At 36.0% G+C, this 17,285-nt stretch overlaps 2 protein-coding genes and 1 long non-coding RNA gene across 7 annotated transcripts; 2 read left to right on the top strand and 1 right to left on the bottom strand.

Moving 5' to 3' along the window:
• Window positions 1–1,688: 1,688 nt before the first annotated feature.
• Window positions 1,689–5,139, bottom strand: LOC126598419 (uncharacterized). Its single transcript, XR_007614822.1, has 3 exons — window positions 4,948–5,139; window positions 4,744–4,857; window positions 1,689–2,047 (listed from the first exon to the last, which is right to left on the bottom strand). It is a non-coding gene; the product is annotated as an uncharacterized LOC126598419 (long non-coding RNA).
• Window positions 5,140–9,204: 4,065 nt separating this feature from the next.
• Window positions 9,205–12,539, top strand: LOC126598413 (OVARIAN TUMOR DOMAIN-containing deubiquitinating enzyme 4-like). 4 transcript variants are annotated; one of them, XM_050264782.1, is made up of 7 exons: window positions 9,205–9,352; window positions 9,824–9,875; window positions 10,365–10,949; window positions 11,046–11,167; window positions 11,322–11,362; window positions 11,909–12,007; window positions 12,225–12,539. In XM_050264782.1, exons 2-7 carry the CDS (start codon window positions 9,851–9,853, stop codon window positions 12,394–12,396), a joined length of 1,044 nt encoding a protein of 347 aa, XP_050120739.1. In that variant the 5' UTR covers window positions 9,205–9,352; window positions 9,824–9,850; the 3' UTR covers window positions 12,397–12,539. The 4 variants fall into 4 exon arrangements, with proteins under 4 accessions (XP_050120739.1, XP_050120740.1, XP_050120742.1 ...); XM_050264783.1 differs by lacking the exon at window positions 9,205–9,352 and adding an exon at window positions 9,359–9,508; XM_050264785.1 differs by lacking the exons at window positions 9,205–9,352; window positions 9,824–9,875 and adding an exon at window positions 9,359–9,508.
• A 542-nt stretch (window positions 12,540–13,081) lies between these two features.
• On the top strand, window positions 13,082–17,065 carry LOC126598412 (WD repeat-containing protein 55-like). 2 transcript variants are annotated; one of them, XM_050264781.1, is made up of 15 exons: window positions 13,082–13,253; window positions 13,590–13,886; window positions 13,992–14,056; window positions 14,147–14,234; window positions 14,326–14,398; window positions 14,478–14,584; window positions 14,685–14,727; window positions 14,827–14,883; window positions 14,975–15,051; window positions 15,213–15,261; window positions 15,355–15,401; window positions 15,492–15,565; window positions 15,917–15,972; window positions 16,226–16,346; window positions 16,470–17,065. In XM_050264781.1, exons 2-15 carry the CDS (start codon window positions 13,759–13,761, stop codon window positions 16,550–16,552), a joined length of 1,068 nt encoding a protein of 355 aa, XP_050120738.1. In that variant the 5' UTR covers window positions 13,082–13,253; window positions 13,590–13,758; the 3' UTR covers window positions 16,553–17,065. The 2 variants fall into 2 exon arrangements, with proteins under 2 accessions (XP_050120738.1, XP_050120737.1); XM_050264780.1 differs by having other exon boundaries at window positions 13,587–13,886.
• The last annotated feature ends 220 nt before the right edge of the window (window positions 17,066–17,285 follow it).

Raw genomic sequence — 17,285 nt, 5'->3', positions numbered from 1 at the left:
TTGGACTAAATTTGCTAACAGAGTACACCACAGGGGTTTATATCCGAGTTTTTTTAGCACATGGGCTATCTTCCGAATACCTTATGACCGCAAGGATCATTTATCCGATTTGGCCAAATATAAAATCCAACTTTGGTGCCTCTTTTTCCCAGACTTCATTTTAACTTTAACCTTGCATATTTTTATTTATTTTAAATAATAAAACAAAAAATAGGAATTTAACTAATTTATAAATTCATAAATTTTAGTTTTTAATAAATTTATGAATTTTGATGAAGTATAATTGATTTCTAGAGATTTTATATAAAATTTTGAGTAAATTGTCATAAATTCTAAAAAAAAGTGAGATTTGAGAATGTTTGCCACCACCTTCGCTAAGAGAATATTTTGGGAGAAAGTCTCAAATTTAGGATCTTCCACTACACGAGTTTCTTGAGAAATGAAGTCATAAGCACGTAAGTTCAGGGCCAGACCTACTACTCCAAGAATACTTATGTAAAATGGCAAAAGAGCCTAAGTATCCTTGAAGAAGCATGGTAAAATACAAGAACACCCTTCATTAACTTGTATTATTTTTTGCCCTTAATACCCTTTAGATTTTAATATACAGAAAAATGCTTTCATTTCATTAATTCAATGCTAATTCTGCTACATTGGAACTTCGATGTATAAATGTGGTGGAGGAACTTTTGGACATTAAATAATGGATGGAAAATTATATGAAAATTTTTAAAATCTAACACCATGGGCGAAAATGGCTATTTATAAAAGTTCAAGGGGGTAATTGGCTAAAATTCAAGTTCAAGGGGGTAATTGGCTAAAATGAAAGTTTAGGAGAGGAATTGGTAGCTGAATACAAGTTCGGGAGGCAAATCAACAAATACCTCTTAAATAATAGATAAAATTGTAGCAATGGTCTCTAAACTTTAACCAAATTGAAGTAATGGTTCATTAACTAAAAATTCATGACCAATGTCCCTTAACTCACAAAAACATGCAATTATGGTCATTTTCATCAACTTCGTAGAATTCCGTCAAATGAATCATGTCGGAAGAACCATTGCAATAATTGGTTTAAAGTTGGGGACCATTGCTCAAATTGTGTTAAAGTTAAGGAATCATTTCTTCAATTGGGTTAAAGTTAAGGGACCATTGCTACAATTCTTTGCATTTGGTTTTCCATATTTGCCCCTTCATTCAGCCTCGTGCGTGATGCAACGACCCGTTTTAATTAGTTAAAATTACAAAAATACCCCTAACATTGAAAACGTTGACTTCCGTTGACATGTAGGAAATTTTATTTTATTTTATTCCCATAGAAATCGTCGATACGAACGCGTAGGCGTGAACGGATTGGATGTCGAAGCTAAAACTAAGTCTACGTATTTTTGAACGTCAAGGGCATTTTGGTAATTTCATAATTGGAGATATTTCTCCACTTTAGGCCTTCCCTTGGCTGACACGTGGCAAGTTACCCCCATTTTTTCTAGGGTGTTCCTTTTTGTCCCGTGACCCTCTCCCTCTCTTAATTTTCTTTTTTCTTTTTCTTTTTTCTTCTTCTCTTATTCTTTTCTTCACTCACTTCTCTCCCTCTCTTGGCCGAAGAACACACACACACACACACTCATGCATCAACAAACGATCAATACCACCAACCCTCCTGTTGAACAACAAAAATATACAACATAAAAAAAATAGAGTCCATACAAATTGGGTCAAACTACAAGGCAAAACAAAACTATAATTCAACCCAAAAGATGATGATGGGCTTTACATACAAGTCAAACATCCATAAATAAATTTAAAAAAAATACATCATGATAAAAGTAAACAGGATGTGAATCCATTCATGCAAAAGGGGGAAACATGCAAAAGAGGGGGGGCTCCCCACTTTTCTACAACAAAAGAAGGTGAAAGAGGTTAAAAGAAAGTGGCAGAAAACATGACCTCCATCTCCTACACGTAAAAAACTCTAGAGTCTTCCCAGGATGCCTATAAATAGGCATCAGCTGCAGCAAGAAGAAGACAGAAAAAGAGAGGGGATACTCTGCAGAAAATAAGAGAGACATTGAGAGAAAATACCAAAAGTAACGAAGTGCTGCCAAAAAAGAAAACAAGGAGTTCAACCATTTGTGCTTTCGAATCAAGATCCAAAGAAGAACATTCATCACCAGGTATGAAACAAGTTCTATTAAAATTATTCTTTTTCTCTTGTTTGATATTATGTTGCAGAAAGAACAAAAAAAAAAACATTGCAGTAGAGACCACTGCAGAGAAACAAGTAAAAAAAGGGGGGAACAACAAACAAAAGATCCACGGCAAATGATGTTCTTTTTCTCTAATATTTCTTTTAGCCTTTTTTTGGCTTTTGTCTCCTTGCTTGACATTCTCCTTCACCAAACAAATGGAGATGTAGACTCTGAACAACCCACCAACTCCCCACTGACAGTGGCAGAAATAATCCCATGAAATTCCGATCAAATCCATGGAAGAAAATATCCAAAATATCGGCGATATTTTCGTTTTTTTGAGTTACCGATATTTTAATGAGTATCCAATGAGTTTTCGTCAAAATATCGAGATATTATCGATAATATCGCGATATTATCGATAATATCGCGATATTAGTCCAAAAATTCCTGAAAATTTTGAAAAGTCTCAATTTTGAGCATAGAGGGGTTCGAACCCCTCCCACTTAACTCCTTAACGCCTTAACCACTATACCACTTATGTTGTTGTGATAATATGCTACAATATTTATATATATTCTTTTGTTTTGAATTCTTTTTACAAGAAACAAATTTGCACATTTTCCAAATTTTTCGTGGTATTATATTTTAAATTGTGTCAATTAATTACTTAGCCAATGGCATGTGGTTTTTAATTTTTCTATTTTTTATTTGGTCACTTACATGGTAGGGCTGGAAAAAATTCCGGAAAATCCCAAACCAAACCGAAAAAGTCTCAAACCCAAACCGAAAAATCCCAAACCAAAACCATCCTGAAGTTCGGGAATCCCATCTCGAAAAATACCGAAATTTTCGATATGGGATTGGTTTCCAAATCCCATTTGTTTGGTAATCCCGAAAAATACCGAAGTATTCGGTTTCCTATTGACTTTTGGGTTTTGGTTCTTGAAAACCATTGTCATGGTTGCTAACTACTCTTCAAAATACACTCACTCTACACATAGAGATGATGAAAATAGTGAAAATTTTGAACCTCATAGGAACTCTATGTGGTACTAAGTCACTCATGTATCTTACCATACAATGTATAAAGTGTAAAATATTGTACTAATTCATTATATATAAATGATTATGGTGTGTTTAGACTTCTTTCATTAATTTCTACATATTTTCTACACTCACAATGTTTGTCAGCTCGCTATATAATCAACTTGATAATGTTAAATCCATCATGCAATGCATTTCCTTCCAATTTTTTGTAATAAACTAATAGATAATTGACTAAATAAACATCCTGCAAAGTTTCAATAAAAATTTCCAAGTTTTTCTTACAATTTCCGTGGTTTCCATGTAATTTTTATCGATATCGATATTATCCCGATATTTCCATCGATATTTCCGTGTTTTCGGACTACCGATATTTCCGATATTACCGATATTTTCTTCCTTGATCAAATCTAAAGAGGTCCATGGTTGATGTCCATATCAAGAAAGAAAGCAGCAATCAGTGTCACAACAAGCAATGGATTTGGGTAAAAAAAAAAAGAGCAAGTTTTGTTCAACTCCAAATATGGATGGCAACCTTTTATTCATTTGATCACCAACTATGCAGAAGCTTGTTGGCAAAAGCAGAACAACATACCCCAAGTAGATGACATTTTCCTAAATGTTCTATACTTTAAAAGATTATTCCAGAAAAGGAGGAAGAAGAAAAAGACTTCTAGATAACATGAATGTCATTCACATTGTTGTTATGTTGGGGTAAGGTTAGTTCTAATTGCCATCTGTTAGAAAAATCAAGCTAAGGAGCAGACATAGGAAGCCAAGTCTTATATGTAAAGTCATTCTTTGAGGTCCAATGAAATAAATGGATGCATTTGTAGACAAATAGACAAAGGAAAAGAAGCCAAATGCAACTTTATTCCCTTGACCGACTCATGTTTGGTCTAAATTCCACAAAAGGAAGTCCCCTAATTCAACTTTTGATAAAGACAAGTAAAAGAAATGAGGAAGGTGTCATTCGAAGGACTTAAGTGTGGCGATCATTTTTGGGTCAAAATTTTGACCAAAGGCTTTGAAATGAAATTGTCAAATGCTACAAGACAAAAAGGAAAGAAAGAATGGCAAGTATCAAAAACAACACTTGCACAAATGTTAAGGAGAAAGAATGGCAAGTATCAAAGACAACACATGGATGAGAGCACAAAAATGGTGACCAATGCCTACTGTCAAGATCAGTCAAATAATTCTCTATATGGAAACAGAGATGCCGGAAAGTGATAATTACACATTAACGCACCAAAACCCCAATCAAGTATGGCAGACATGAAGAGTGCGTTACTACAAATTTTAGGGGGGCAATTCTCACCTTTGAAGCCAAGAATCAACACTTGTTTTCAAAATACTACAAAATAGTTTGTCCAACAACTAATCGAATAGATATTATAGCCAGAAACTCATGCACGAAATAATTAAACCAATCAGTTGCAATTCAAAGTTTTAACCCACTCCAAATCAAACCCAAAACATTTTAAAAAAATGAAAATGGGGTGACCTGCTGATTATTTTCTCCTCCTTTTTGCTTTGAATTTTTGCTCCACAAAAGAATTACAAGCCGGGTAGTAAGAGCAAAAGAACAATGCAGCAGAAAAATAAAAGAGTTTAGGACCTGCACAAGAAGAAGCCTTTGCGATTTAAGGGCGGAAATAATGGTAAATTGAAGAAATTTGAAAAGGCTATGAGCTCCAACAAACCTTACCCATTCTCACTTGGAAATCAACGGTTACCCAATCCAAATGGAGGTTCGAAATATACGAAATCCACGGAAGCCCAGGTATATCAGAATTGATTCTTGCTTGTGGAGGAAAACCACGTGTATTGGAGCCAAGAAAAAAATGGGAATTTTTGCTGAAAGCCATCTCGCAAGAGGGGGAGGGATGTGAATAAAATCCGCACCTTACACCTCATGTGGAGAAGAAATGAGGCTATTGAAATTGGAAGTCAAGTTGTTGAAATGGGAAGACAAGTTCTATTAGAACTTGGAAACCTTTAAAGTCATAAAAAATAAAGAGTAAAGCTTGTTGTCAGATTGGAAAGAAGCTTAGGTCTTGGGTTAAACGGGTTCAAAGTCCCATATCAAATGGGTTTGAAAGTTCAAAAAAAAAAAATATTAAAAAATGGGGGAAGAAATAAGAAGTTTGCTATATACAATTACCTCAAATTAAATAGGAATGCCACCCACATGGAACCCAGAGAAAAAAAAGAGTAGCTCTTCCATATTACACATGTAAGCTTTATGAATATGGCATCCGTCAAGGTTAAATTTATTCAAGAAGTCTGAGATGCACGACACCAAGATAAAGTCAAATACCAAAGTAATAGTGGGTTCATCACAAATATTCCCATTAAATTTACAAGACACAAAAGGCACGAAGCCGCAACAAGATTCAAATGGCATGAAGCCGCAACAAAACTCAAATGGCACAAAGCTGCGTTCCAGCTCCAATGGTTTAAAGTCCTCACCTGCATGAGCTAAAACTGCACAAGGCATTAAAAGCTCCAATGGCTCAAAGTCCTCGCCCGCACGAGCTAAAACTGCACAAGGCATCAACCGCTCCAACAGCTTAAAGTCTTCGTTTGCATAAGCTAAAACTGCACAAAGCATCAGTTGCTCTTTACCTGTATGAGCTGAAACTACACAAGGCATCAAACTCCAACAAAACACATAAGGAACTACGAGTGACTTGATCCCTCAACGAGGGTACGTAGGCAATCTAGGGCTCTACCTAGGTGTAGTCACAAAATCAAATAAACATCCAAATCCCCAAGTTACGATTTATTCATATTAGAATCAAAGGGTATTCATTTCCCAAAAGAAGTGTTGTAATTAATAGGCGCGTAGCCTATAATGGGTCGAACTCAAATTAATAAAAACCCTCTTTGGAAAAATGAACGAGGGTGAAATTGTGTCGAGTGAATTATTTGTTTACATATTGTGTACAATTTTTACTCAACACCTCCACCCTTCCTAGCTTCTTTAGTGAAGTCTTGAACCAGAAAATAGAAGAAAAACCACTTTAAAACCTCTTTCCCCGTGCTGCATAGTGTCATCACTGTGCAACATTTTTCTCTGGTGAATTCTCGCTATTTTCGGCCAAGGAAAACACAAAGAAGGTCACTATTCATTTCTGGAAATTTCCAAATCCGTGATCATTTGGCCACCTTCCAGCTATTTTCTAGCCAACTTCGATCTTTGTTGGGTCTCCTAAGGATGCATAGGTTGGAAGTGACCCCGTCCTCCCTAGTTCGAGCAGTTTCCCGATACCAGAATATTTGTGAATGGACCCCTTCTTAAATTGCATATTTTTATAAAATATTAGGCTTGCATGCATTTCATATTTCATGAATTGATAATGAGTTATAATATGTTTTACGGATTTCTATAATTATGGTTACGGAGAGCTTATGATTATTTATATTGTTTTTACGAAATATTTATGGCCTGCCCATTTACGGTTTATAAAATGGCATATTTAGAGGAATCACATTTATGGCTTGTTTATGATTTTGGTTGACGAGATTTTAAATGCTAAGCTTGGTATGAGTTTTTGAGATACGTTTTTGGTGCTTATCTAGTGGGTTATCATATAGAACATACACACAACATGAGTATGTATACATTTATGGCCATAGGACACAGTTGAGGATATATATATTTCTTCTCTGGTGTAGCCCAAAGTCGTGCAACTTCACATTCGGGTGATGGGACTTACCCTAGTTCTTCATTGGCGTAACCTAGTGTCATACATCTTCACCTTCAGATGATGGTTGTGTCTTCGGGTGACTATGACACCCCTAGTTGAGTACTTTATTATTTTGGGTTTACGAGCTTTCTCTGATTTGCCTTTGGGCTATTTTGATACCACTTTTAGATATGGTTTTATTATCTACGAATGTTTTCATGGCACGTTAGAATTTTCAGAAAACCTACTGTGTAGTATTATATACGTTTTCAAAACAGGGGATTAGTATGTTCAGAAAGAAATCGGTTTTATTATTATTAGTATTAGTATAAATTATGGTCCACTCACCTTTTTGTTTTTGCGCCCCCTTCAGGACATAGTGACGAGGAATACGACCCGATTTTCGAGGCATTTCTCTACCAGTGATCTTGCGTTCTTCCACTTACGTGTGGCTTCATTATGAATAATTGTAACTTGATGTCTTACCTTTCACTAGTACTTCCGTTTAGTGGTATGCTCTGGACATATTTGTACATCTTTTATTTAGGATTTGTGGCCGTTGGACATTCTGTTTTGTTCATGTTTAATTTGGATTATTATTATTGCTTCTTAGGGTTTGCATATTCCTTGTGATTATTGTTTGTTGTATGACTTTGGATTACATGTCCCCTCATGTCCTCACAAATTCATATATTCATAACTTTCGTCACTCTCGAGTGGTGCCCAGCATGTGCCATCCATGTGTCATTTGGATATCTAGGTTGGGGCGTGTCATGTGACGTCGTAACTTATTTTGACCGAAGTTCAAACCAAGCTGATGAAAAGGACCATAACAACATTTTTTGATGAGTTAAGGGACCAATGGTAATGTATTTTTAGTTAAGTGATCATTACTCCAATTGAGTTAAAGTTAAAGGAGAATTTCTACACTTTCCTCTAAATAATAGTCTCAATACAATTTCTGTTAGATTTTTTTATAAATAATATTTAACTCAAACTTTTTAAAAGGAAAGTGGTCTTTGACTCATTTTTTATCTACACTTTTCTTTTAGCATTATAAAGGTATGATTGATAAAAGGGAACTTTAACGAAAAGCATCCGGTACTGTTCACTTTAACGAAAAACCACATTTTTACACTAAAAAGTCAATCCTGGTACTATTCACTTTACCCTTAATTTTGTCCTTATCATTAAAACTCAAAGTTTTCAAGCTCTTTTAATTAGTTTTCCTTTGATAAAAAATGTCTTCCACTTGACAGAAAAACTTGAAAGCTAGTTTGATACCATTTTAATGTTCAATTCTTTAGTAACCGTGTTTTGAATTTTTTTTTCTTCAAGAAATTAAAACCGAAAATTAAATTCAAGCCAAATTTTGAAACTGAAGACGATTGATCTCTCCCTAGTAACTGTGTTTTGTTGTTTGTTAATATTGTTAATGTGTTGGTGTTTTGATTGATCTCTCTTGTTTTTTCACCAGTCTATTTTCAATGGTGTTAAGAGCATCTTTAAAGAAGATGTCAAATTGTAAACATAAAACTTAAATTTGAAAACTTATTTACAATTTGATCTTTTTTTTCTAAATTTTGTTCTATACTCAATATGTTAAATTTAAACTGTTATTTATTATATTATCTACTTTTCACAATTGTAATAGCTATTTTCAGAACAAAAAATAAAAAAAAAATGATTAAAAAAATACATTTAGTAACCACTAAAAATGGATTTGAAGTTGGAATTGGCATTTTGGTTGGAATTGGAAATTACTAATACTGTCTTTTTTCCTCCTTTGCGTGTAGAAAGTAAGTTGGTGTAGAAATACAAATCATGTATTCGAATAAAATTTTCCTTTTGACAAAAACGTGAGTTATGTTAATTAATCAATATAGTGCGCTCACCCCTTGCGAGTTCGAACCCCCTCCCAATGCGATTACACGATTCTTCTCTGCACGTTATTTTTCACCAATGAACGTTTAGTTAATTAAATCTCAACCGTATATTATGAGAAATTATATTCACACACCCCAAATTACTTCTCCCACACCTTTTTAATTTTTTAATATTTTCTACACACCACTAACACTTAATTGAAAAATATTAAAAAATTAAAAAGATATGAGAGAAGTAATTTGGAGGGTGTAAATATAATCGTCCTATATTATTGTGTTTTGATGCTTAAGAAAACAAAGCTGGATAAAATTAGAAATCAAACATGTGAAGCAAAAGCCCATATGAAAAGCCATAAGCCCAAGTCCGGTCGACCCTGTTATCCGTAAACACAGCAAAAAGCAACTGAGAAGTGACAACTGACAAGTAGCAACCAGAAGCCACCGGGTCCGACACAAAAATTGCCATGTCTTCATATATTCATTGCTTGTTAATTGAGTAATGCCTTTTGTTTGATTGATGCATTGCAATTGGCAGGTATTCCTTTCTTCCTTCCACTTCCAGAACCTTCTTTCTCTCCCTTCTGGAATTCTCCGGAATTATCCATTTACGTATTAACCTCCTCTCCTGTACATACAAGCTTTTCTCTTAAATAGTTTCCCTCTTTATTTTGTTCATTTGCAATCCCAGCAGGTACTTTTTTTTTCCAGTTTCTATAATCCTCATAATTTAAGCCTAAGGAATTGGAATTAGAATTAGAATCTTATGTGAAAATTTGAATTGTTGGGTATTTTGTTGTTGTTGAATCTTATTTTGCGTTATGCGATACCGCTAAGGATTGAAAGCTTTGTTTAGTATGGTTGAAATTAGGGTAGTTTCTAATTGATAGTATAAAAATGTTAAATTTATAATCTCTTGTATATTTTCATTGAATGTTGATGTTTTATAGTTCATGTATGAAAATCCTTTGCCATGTGTGTGTTTCTATAACGCGGGTTTAACTGGTAGGGAGGATCTCCGTTGATGTGAAATGGCATGAAGTTAAATCTCGATTACCAAGGTAATGTGATGGTTTACATAACTTTGATGTCCCTTCCTTTTGATCTGCGTATTCCTTCTTACTTGCCATTTGCTTAAGTTTTTGGGGTTGACAAACCGAATCGTAATGAGATTTTGAAGATCGGTTTGATAACTAAGTCAACAGATCTCGGGTTCAGTTTCAAATTCAGCTCAGTCTTCTGCTTTTCACGAAAACCAAATGCTAAGTGGGGTACTGATCTGGCCAAGATCCTTATTCTCTTTCGACCTGAGATATATCGATACTACAATTCTGGCGTTATGCTTTTCATAACATATGAAGATAACTTGATCGTGCAGGGATAAACCATTTTGCAAGAAGTTCTGCATGTTGTGTTTCCAATGTTACTAATACTTTTTAACTTTAACGATCTCATCTCCCTGTCTAGATTGATTTCAATTGCAAACTCGCGCTTCTATATTCGTTACATAATGATACTAACGAGTAGTTCACATTTTTCTTTTGCCTTAGGCTATGCGAATGCAATTGTTTGTCCTACCATTAACCATTCGCCGAAGACTACTGTCTGCCTGAGTGACTGTAACCTAATGCAGATGAGCAGTACGATCTGTAGTGTGGTGTCACGAGGAGCATCAAGTTCATGTTGTTACGCCCTGCAGACGGGGAAGTCGGGAACAAAGTTTGTCCGTTTGTCTAACTCCAAGACTCGTCCATCCAGTATTGGCCAAACATCCTATGCAAGCTGCTTCAAATCTTTCTTCTCCAAGGAAATAGGCAACTCACGTTCATTAACAGTTAATGCTGGAGGGCCTCATAAGCGACGTTTTGACATTTCATTTACCTATCACGGTATGAAAACCAGGCTTTTGGTTTCAGGACAAGGAATGCTTCCCAAAATCAAGTGTAATGTGCGCCGTGTATCTTGCCCACAAGGATGCGCCTCTTCTGGCTTATTATTTGGGTTGTTGGTCTGTAATTGTTCTGAATCAGCGCATGCTCAAGCAGCTCACAAGGACAATAAGGAAGAGGACAGTGATTTGTCATATGTAAAATTTTCTCATGGGAAAAAGGTTTACACTGACTATTCTATCATTGGTGAGTAGGCATCCTTCTTAGTTTTCATAATGTCTTTTTACAACAGATGAATCCTGTAAGTTTTAGCCGGTGTTTAATGATCTCTATATGGCACAGGAATACCTGGTGACGGGAGGTGCTTATTCCGTTCAGTTGCTCATGGGGCTCATTTACGAGCTGGAAAATCAGCTCCCGGTGAGAGCCTTCAGAGAGAATTAGCGGATGGCTTGAGAGCTAGAGTATGTCTTTGTACCTTTTCCAGTCCATTCCGTGCATATCCTAAGCCAAAGCCCATAAATCCAGAAAATAATGAAAGAATCTTGATACTGAATTATCTACTTTTGCCCATGGATATTTTAATGTCATTGATGCGTTGGTATGTTAAATTTATAGGTTGCGGATGAATTTATCAAAAGGAGGGAAGAAACCGAATGGTGAGTTTTCTGATTGTGAGCTTAACTGATGTTTTGACAACCTCGTGTGCTCTATTACATTTCCTTTCTGAATGACATATATGCTATCCATCTTTTACTATCCTAGAAGAATTGCATGTCATATTTCTGTATACAAATATGTGGAGGATAATATCTGAGGGAGAAATCACAACTTTAGGGATTTGATTGGGGGAGTTTGATGTAATTAGGGAGAGCGAGCAGATTTTGGGTTGACTTGTATAATCAAGCGAAGATGCAACTCTTTTAGACGGCGGATTACTGAAGTCCTAGATCTCCCTTTTGTTCTTCTTCTTCCTTCCCCAATCTTTCTCATTCCCGTTCTTCTCTATTTGAACCACCCTTCTTTTTCTCCCTATTGGTAAGGCGTCAATATATGAAGCAAAAAGTGAAAACACGTTCCGAGTGCATGATGCTTTTGCGGTGAAGGCATATGGATAACCAACACCAGCATAATTTACATAATTTTCCAAGTTATTCGAAGTTTTTGATGATGGACTTGTATTTGATGTCTGTACAATGTGACAGGTTTGTTGAAGGCGATTTTGACACTTACGTTTCCCAAATAAGAAAGCCACATGTATGGGGAGGTGAGCCTGAGTTGTTCATGGCTTCACATGTTCTCCGGTAAGTCCTCTCCCTGCGTTTTCACGCTCGCCAGTATAGTTACAGAAGCACATCGGTATTGAAAACTGTATTACCATAGGAACATAGTTCATCCACAATAAACATTGCTACGAAAACCCAGCGGAAAAAAACCTTAGCACATCAGTATTGAAAACTATATTATTACGGAGCTTTCTATTGTTGGACATTGGAATGACGAATCCATTGGCTACTGTAGGATGCCAATTACAGTATACATGTACGATGAGAAGGCCGGTGGCTTGATAACCATTGCCGAGTACGGGCAAGAATACGGCAGGGACAACCCGATCAGAGTTCTCTACCACGGCTTTGGCCATTATGATGCGTTGCAGATTCCCGGAAGGAGCGGAGGTAGATCGAGGCTTTAGTATATGTATTTGACAAAAAGTAGGACGAATGACCAACATCCTTAAAGGAATGACGTCCAACTCAATAGCATTATGATGTACGTGTTCATCTTATATTGTACTTGAAGTCATTTTTTCTTGGTTTTTAATGTTGTTTAACAGAATGTCTTGGCTGCTTCTGTATGGAGGACATAAGAATTTCTTTTTAACTGTAACCGCTTTTAGTAGAAACTTCAATTCACCAAAAAGTTGATCCGAGGCGTAAAAAAGAATGAGTAGCGGTTTTCACACTTCTCTTTTAGCTGTATGCACACCAAAATTGCATGTTTTAACCATTTGAAAGGTCAAAATTGAAAAACTCATACCTAAAGCGTGAAGTTAATCCATGGTTCTCTTTTAGCGGTTTTCACACTTCTCTTTTAACATGTTTGAAAGGTCCAACATGTTAGCGGAGTTTTGTTTTTGAAACAATTATTTTAACATGAAATCAATCAATCTATGGGGTGTGTAGCCTAAGACTACTCGGTGCTGCAAAGCGTTTTAGCCGTTGGATTTAATTGAAGTAAAATTGCAACCTATGTAGTTTAATTTCGAAAATATAGTGTCTTTGAAAGTAGATGTGGGCCTTCAAAATATTGGATTGGAATCGAAAATGGGCCTTCAAATCATTTAACCCAAACGGATACCAGCGAAAAATAAACAGTGGTTACGTTTTGTACCTTCGTTAAGTCCCCTCAAAACCCCTCCGCCTCTTCCTATGTTGCCTGCCGCTGCACCGCTTCCTCCTCCTCCTTCCTCTTCTTCTCTCCATCCGTCGGTCTCATCGCCCCACCACCTCCACAGCTTTCCCTCATTCTCTCAGTCTCATTCTTCACTCTGTAAGTTATACTTCATCTTGCTCGGCAATAATCTTTTTCTTGATTTTCTGTGATTACCATTACTAATTTGAAAACTTTGACATCTTTTGCATAAATTTGAGGCCCAATTAGTTGGATATCAAATTATATTACTTTTTATGGTTTGAGCTGTTTGTTGAAATGATTACTCTCAGTTTATTTGATTATTTTGGATTTTAGAAATTTTGTTGTGTTTGAGTTTACACATATTCTAGTTGAATTTGTGTCAGTTTTGTGGTTAATTGTGCATGTTGCTATTCGGGTTGGTTTCGACGGCAACTTGTAATGTGTGCATTTTGTTTTCTTTTTTCCTAGTAGAAAAGCCATCGTCTAGTTCAAACATTGGAGTGGATTCTGGATTGAATTGAGAAAACTATAGAGTAGAAACTGCAACATTCTACGGGCCTACGAACATATTTTCTTGCGTAAATTAGGCACCGATCATTCGTTGCGTATAGTGAGAAAGAAAGAGGAAAGTAATAAAGGAATGGAGATAAATTTGGGGCACTTGGCGTTTGACATTGATTTTCATCCATCGCAGCAGTTGGTCACTACTGGTCTTATCAATGGCGACCTTCACTTGTACCGATACACATCTGATTCCGTACCACAAAGGTCATTACTTTTTAAGTTCCTCTGGCCTTTTTTCTTAATTACTCTTTTGTATTCTTATATAATTATAATTACTTGTGGTGATGACTAAGATGAATATGATATTAGGGTGTTGGAAGTTCATGCACACAGTGAATCTTGCAGAGCTGTTCGGTTCATCAACAATGGCCAAGGTTTTATTTGATTTTTTTAGTTATTTGATATTGTTGCCATACCGTAATTAGTTGTGCTGATAAGAAGCTACTCATGGACGATAATGTTAGCCATTTTGACGGGATCTCCCGACTGCTCAATTCTTGCTACGGATGTGGAAACTGGTGCTTCTATTGCTCGCCTCGACGAGGCTCACGGGTCTCTATTTCTCTCTCTGCTCTGTAACTAGTCAGCTCTCAAGGAATTCTTATTTTGGCCATATCCTAAACATTACCTTAATCTGATGCAGGTCTGCGGTCAATAAGCTTATCAATTTGACCGAGTCCACGGTGGCCTCTGGTGATGACGAAGGCTGTATTAAGGTCATTTTATGTTACTTGTGCCTCATTTACTGTTGTTTTCGTTGGTTTTATCATGTGTTTGACATTGCTTATTGCTCAGGTGTGGGACACCAGGCAACAATCTTGCTGCAATACTTTTAAAGCTCATGAAGAGTACATTTCCGATATGACTTTTGCAGCTGATTCCATGAAACTCCTAGGAACTAGGTAGTCCTGCATTCCCATTATTATTGTATTCCTTACTTTTGCGGCAAATAACATACGCTCAAGAGTTGTTTATTTATATTTCTTCTTTTGCATTGTTAAGTGGAGATGGGACTCTTTCTGTTTGCAATCTTCGAAGAAATAAAGTAAGATTTTTTTTCTTTCTAAAATTCCATAGAATACATGCTCAATGCTCATAGTGGATTACTAAAAGATTTCCAAATTTGGTTCTATGGTTATTTCAGGTTCAAGCTCAATCTGAATTTTCAGAAGAGGAGCTACTGTCCGTGGTTATCATGAAGGTTCACTGCTTTCTCCTTTCCCTTTGAATTTCTCCCAGTGATTTTATGATTTCTTCCAGTTATTCTTAACCTTTCATGCTGGTTTGATCAGAATGGTCGGAAAGTTGTTTGCAGCTCACATATTGGGAATCTATTATTGTATTCATGGGGCTGTTTCAAGGATTGCAGGTATATTATATTTTAGTTTCTAATCATGTGTGAAAAATTGAAAAATGTACTTGACTGTAAGAGATATTGTCTATAAGCATGAAGGAAAGACTTTCAATTCTATTGCACCTCTCTCCCTCCCACTTCTGATTTTCTCTTCTGGATGACTCTTCAAATTCCAGTGATCGATTTGTTGATCTCTCTCCGAATTCTGTGGATGTTTTGTTGAAGGTGAGTTGGTCATATATCTATTTTACATATGTTGGCTTTTGATATTTGTACGACTGTTGTTCGTTGAAGCATTTTGGAATTTTCTTGTGTCAGCTTGATGAAGATAGGTTGATCACTGGATCGGAAACTGGACTTATCAGGTGAAACTGCATTCAGAATTGATTCATAATATTTCAACTGTTCTTTAACTTTTTTATCGTTAAGATTGATTTCACACAAATTTGTTTCAGCCTAGTAGGTATATTACCCAACAGAGTCATCCAACCTATTGCAGAACACTCAGACTATCCAGTTGAGGGTCTCGGTAATGCATTATTTTCTTTTCTGGAGGGTTGAGTAAACAAAACGTGTTTCTTTATTCCACTTTTATTGTTGTCTTGAGGAAGTTGAGGATACATATCAGTTTATAATTCATAGAAAATACATTATGGCAGCGAACTCATTGATCATGAGTTCAATATGGTCTAGTTATCCGAGTTCAATATGGTCTCATTGTTGAATCTTTACCATCAACCTAAAATCAAATTTTCTTATTTGTTTATTATTTGTAACTCTTCACTTTTATACTCTGGCCTTTTAGGACTCATTAATCTGCAAGTTATCTCCTGGGCTGTGTTTGGTTAACAATTTTTTTTTTTTTTTTTTGCTTTTGTAGCTTTCTCCTATGATAAAAAGTTTCTGGGAAGTATAGCACATGATCAGATGTTGAAGGTGTGTCCCTCTCTCTCTCTCCCTCTCTCTCTCTGTGCTCAATATACTATTGTCTATTGTGGAAAATGCTTTTTTAACCCGTTGCACTTATGGTTCTGTGATGCAATCTTAATTCACGCTTACATTCTAGTTTATGAAGTTTTAACTTTGTATGCAAATATCACTTCTCTTAGAGTTAAACAGTTTCCAACCTATTTTCTAGTGATGATTTTATTGGGTTTTTGAATTTACTATTGACAATCGTTTAATGCAGCTATGGGATATGGATGAATTATTGCAAGGTTCTACAAATACATCAAGGCCTCAAGCAGCTGCAGAGGACAGCGATAGTGACGATATGGATATGGATATGAATCCTCCGAAGTCTAACAAAGGTTGGTTTATTTGATAAAAGAGAAATAGGGAATTTCGTTTGACTCCAAAACCAAGCACAATAATCATGTAACCGGAAAACATTCTTCTGTGTTGTATTTAACTGATATGACCGTCTTCTGCAGGTACAAAGAAGAAAAATGCAAGCAAAGATCGTGTTTCGGGAAGTTCAAATGATTTTTTTGCTGATTTACAGATGGAGGGTTGAGTACGGTTTTTCAACTTTGGTACGACACTTTTCATGGACAACCAAAATACCTATAGTTTATGTTAACTTTATCATGTGTGGGAGGGAGGGTGAGGGTTTTTTTATTTAGTTGTCGAAACAATCTGATGAATCCGGAGTTGTAAAAATATCCGCTGGCAAAGATTTCTCCGTCGAGTATTGCCATCAGTTTAAATCTCTTCTTGAGTTCTGGCTGCACCACGCACACAATAATGAAAGGAATACTCCGAACAGACTAGTACGACATGGCCGGACATGGAGGTTAACTCGTGTCGATTCAAGCGAGCACAATCCGGTCAAATGTGACCGAAATTCGACCGTTAATACCTTGATCCTGAAACCAGGAACTTGAAAAGACAGCTCTCTGTTTTATTGTTTTTGTAGGCTCGGGTTACACAAAACTGAAATTTTTGTTTTTCCTCATTTGTATGTGGAGATTTATGAGTGTTTTTGTATAAAACGTTGTTAAAAGAAAAACGGTGAAATTTTATTAAATTCCTACATAAGGCACTTCGGAGTAGTATTTGCTTCTGGAGGTGTTGGGATAAGTCTTCAATTGCCCGGACTATTCGATAATCTGGCTTGATATCTATTAAATTGGTAAATAAGTAAAAAAAATATTTCTACAATTCAATACTGATATTTTATTTTGCGTACTACTGAGTCGACCGGATTATTGAAGAAAAATTAGTGGTGTTGAGATCACAACACGTGT

The sequence above is a fragment of the Malus sylvestris genome, chromosome 14 (genome assembly GCF_916048215.2).
Source record: "Malus sylvestris chromosome 14, drMalSylv7.2, whole genome shotgun sequence".
NCBI classification, from domain to species: domain Eukaryota; kingdom Viridiplantae; phylum Streptophyta; class Magnoliopsida; order Rosales; family Rosaceae; genus Malus; species Malus sylvestris.
Note: the sequence above shows the minus strand (reverse complement) of the source record. Positions and strands in the feature narration are given on the sequence as shown.

Coding starts and splice junctions, on each gene's coding strand:
- LOC126598413 (XM_050264782.1), top strand. CDS start 9,851: ATGAAGTTAAATCTCGATTACCAAG. Junction 9,876..10,364: donor GTTAAATCTCGATTACCAAG/GTAATGTGATGG, acceptor CTTTTGCCTTAG/GCTATGCGAATGCAATTGTT. Junction 12,008..12,224: donor ATGGCTTCACATGTTCTCCG/GTAAGTCCTCTC, acceptor TGGCTACTGTAG/GATGCCAATTACAGTATACA.
- LOC126598412 (XM_050264781.1), top strand. CDS start 13,759: ATGGAGATAAATTTGGGGCACTTGGCGTTTGACATTGATTTTCATCCA. Junction 14,057..14,146: donor GTTCATCAACAATGGCCAAG/GTTTTATTTGAT, acceptor CGATAATGTTAG/CCATTTTGACGGGATCTCCC. Junction 15,052..15,212: donor GGCTGTTTCAAGGATTGCAG/GTATATTATATT, acceptor TTCAAATTCCAG/TGATCGATTTGTTGATCTCT.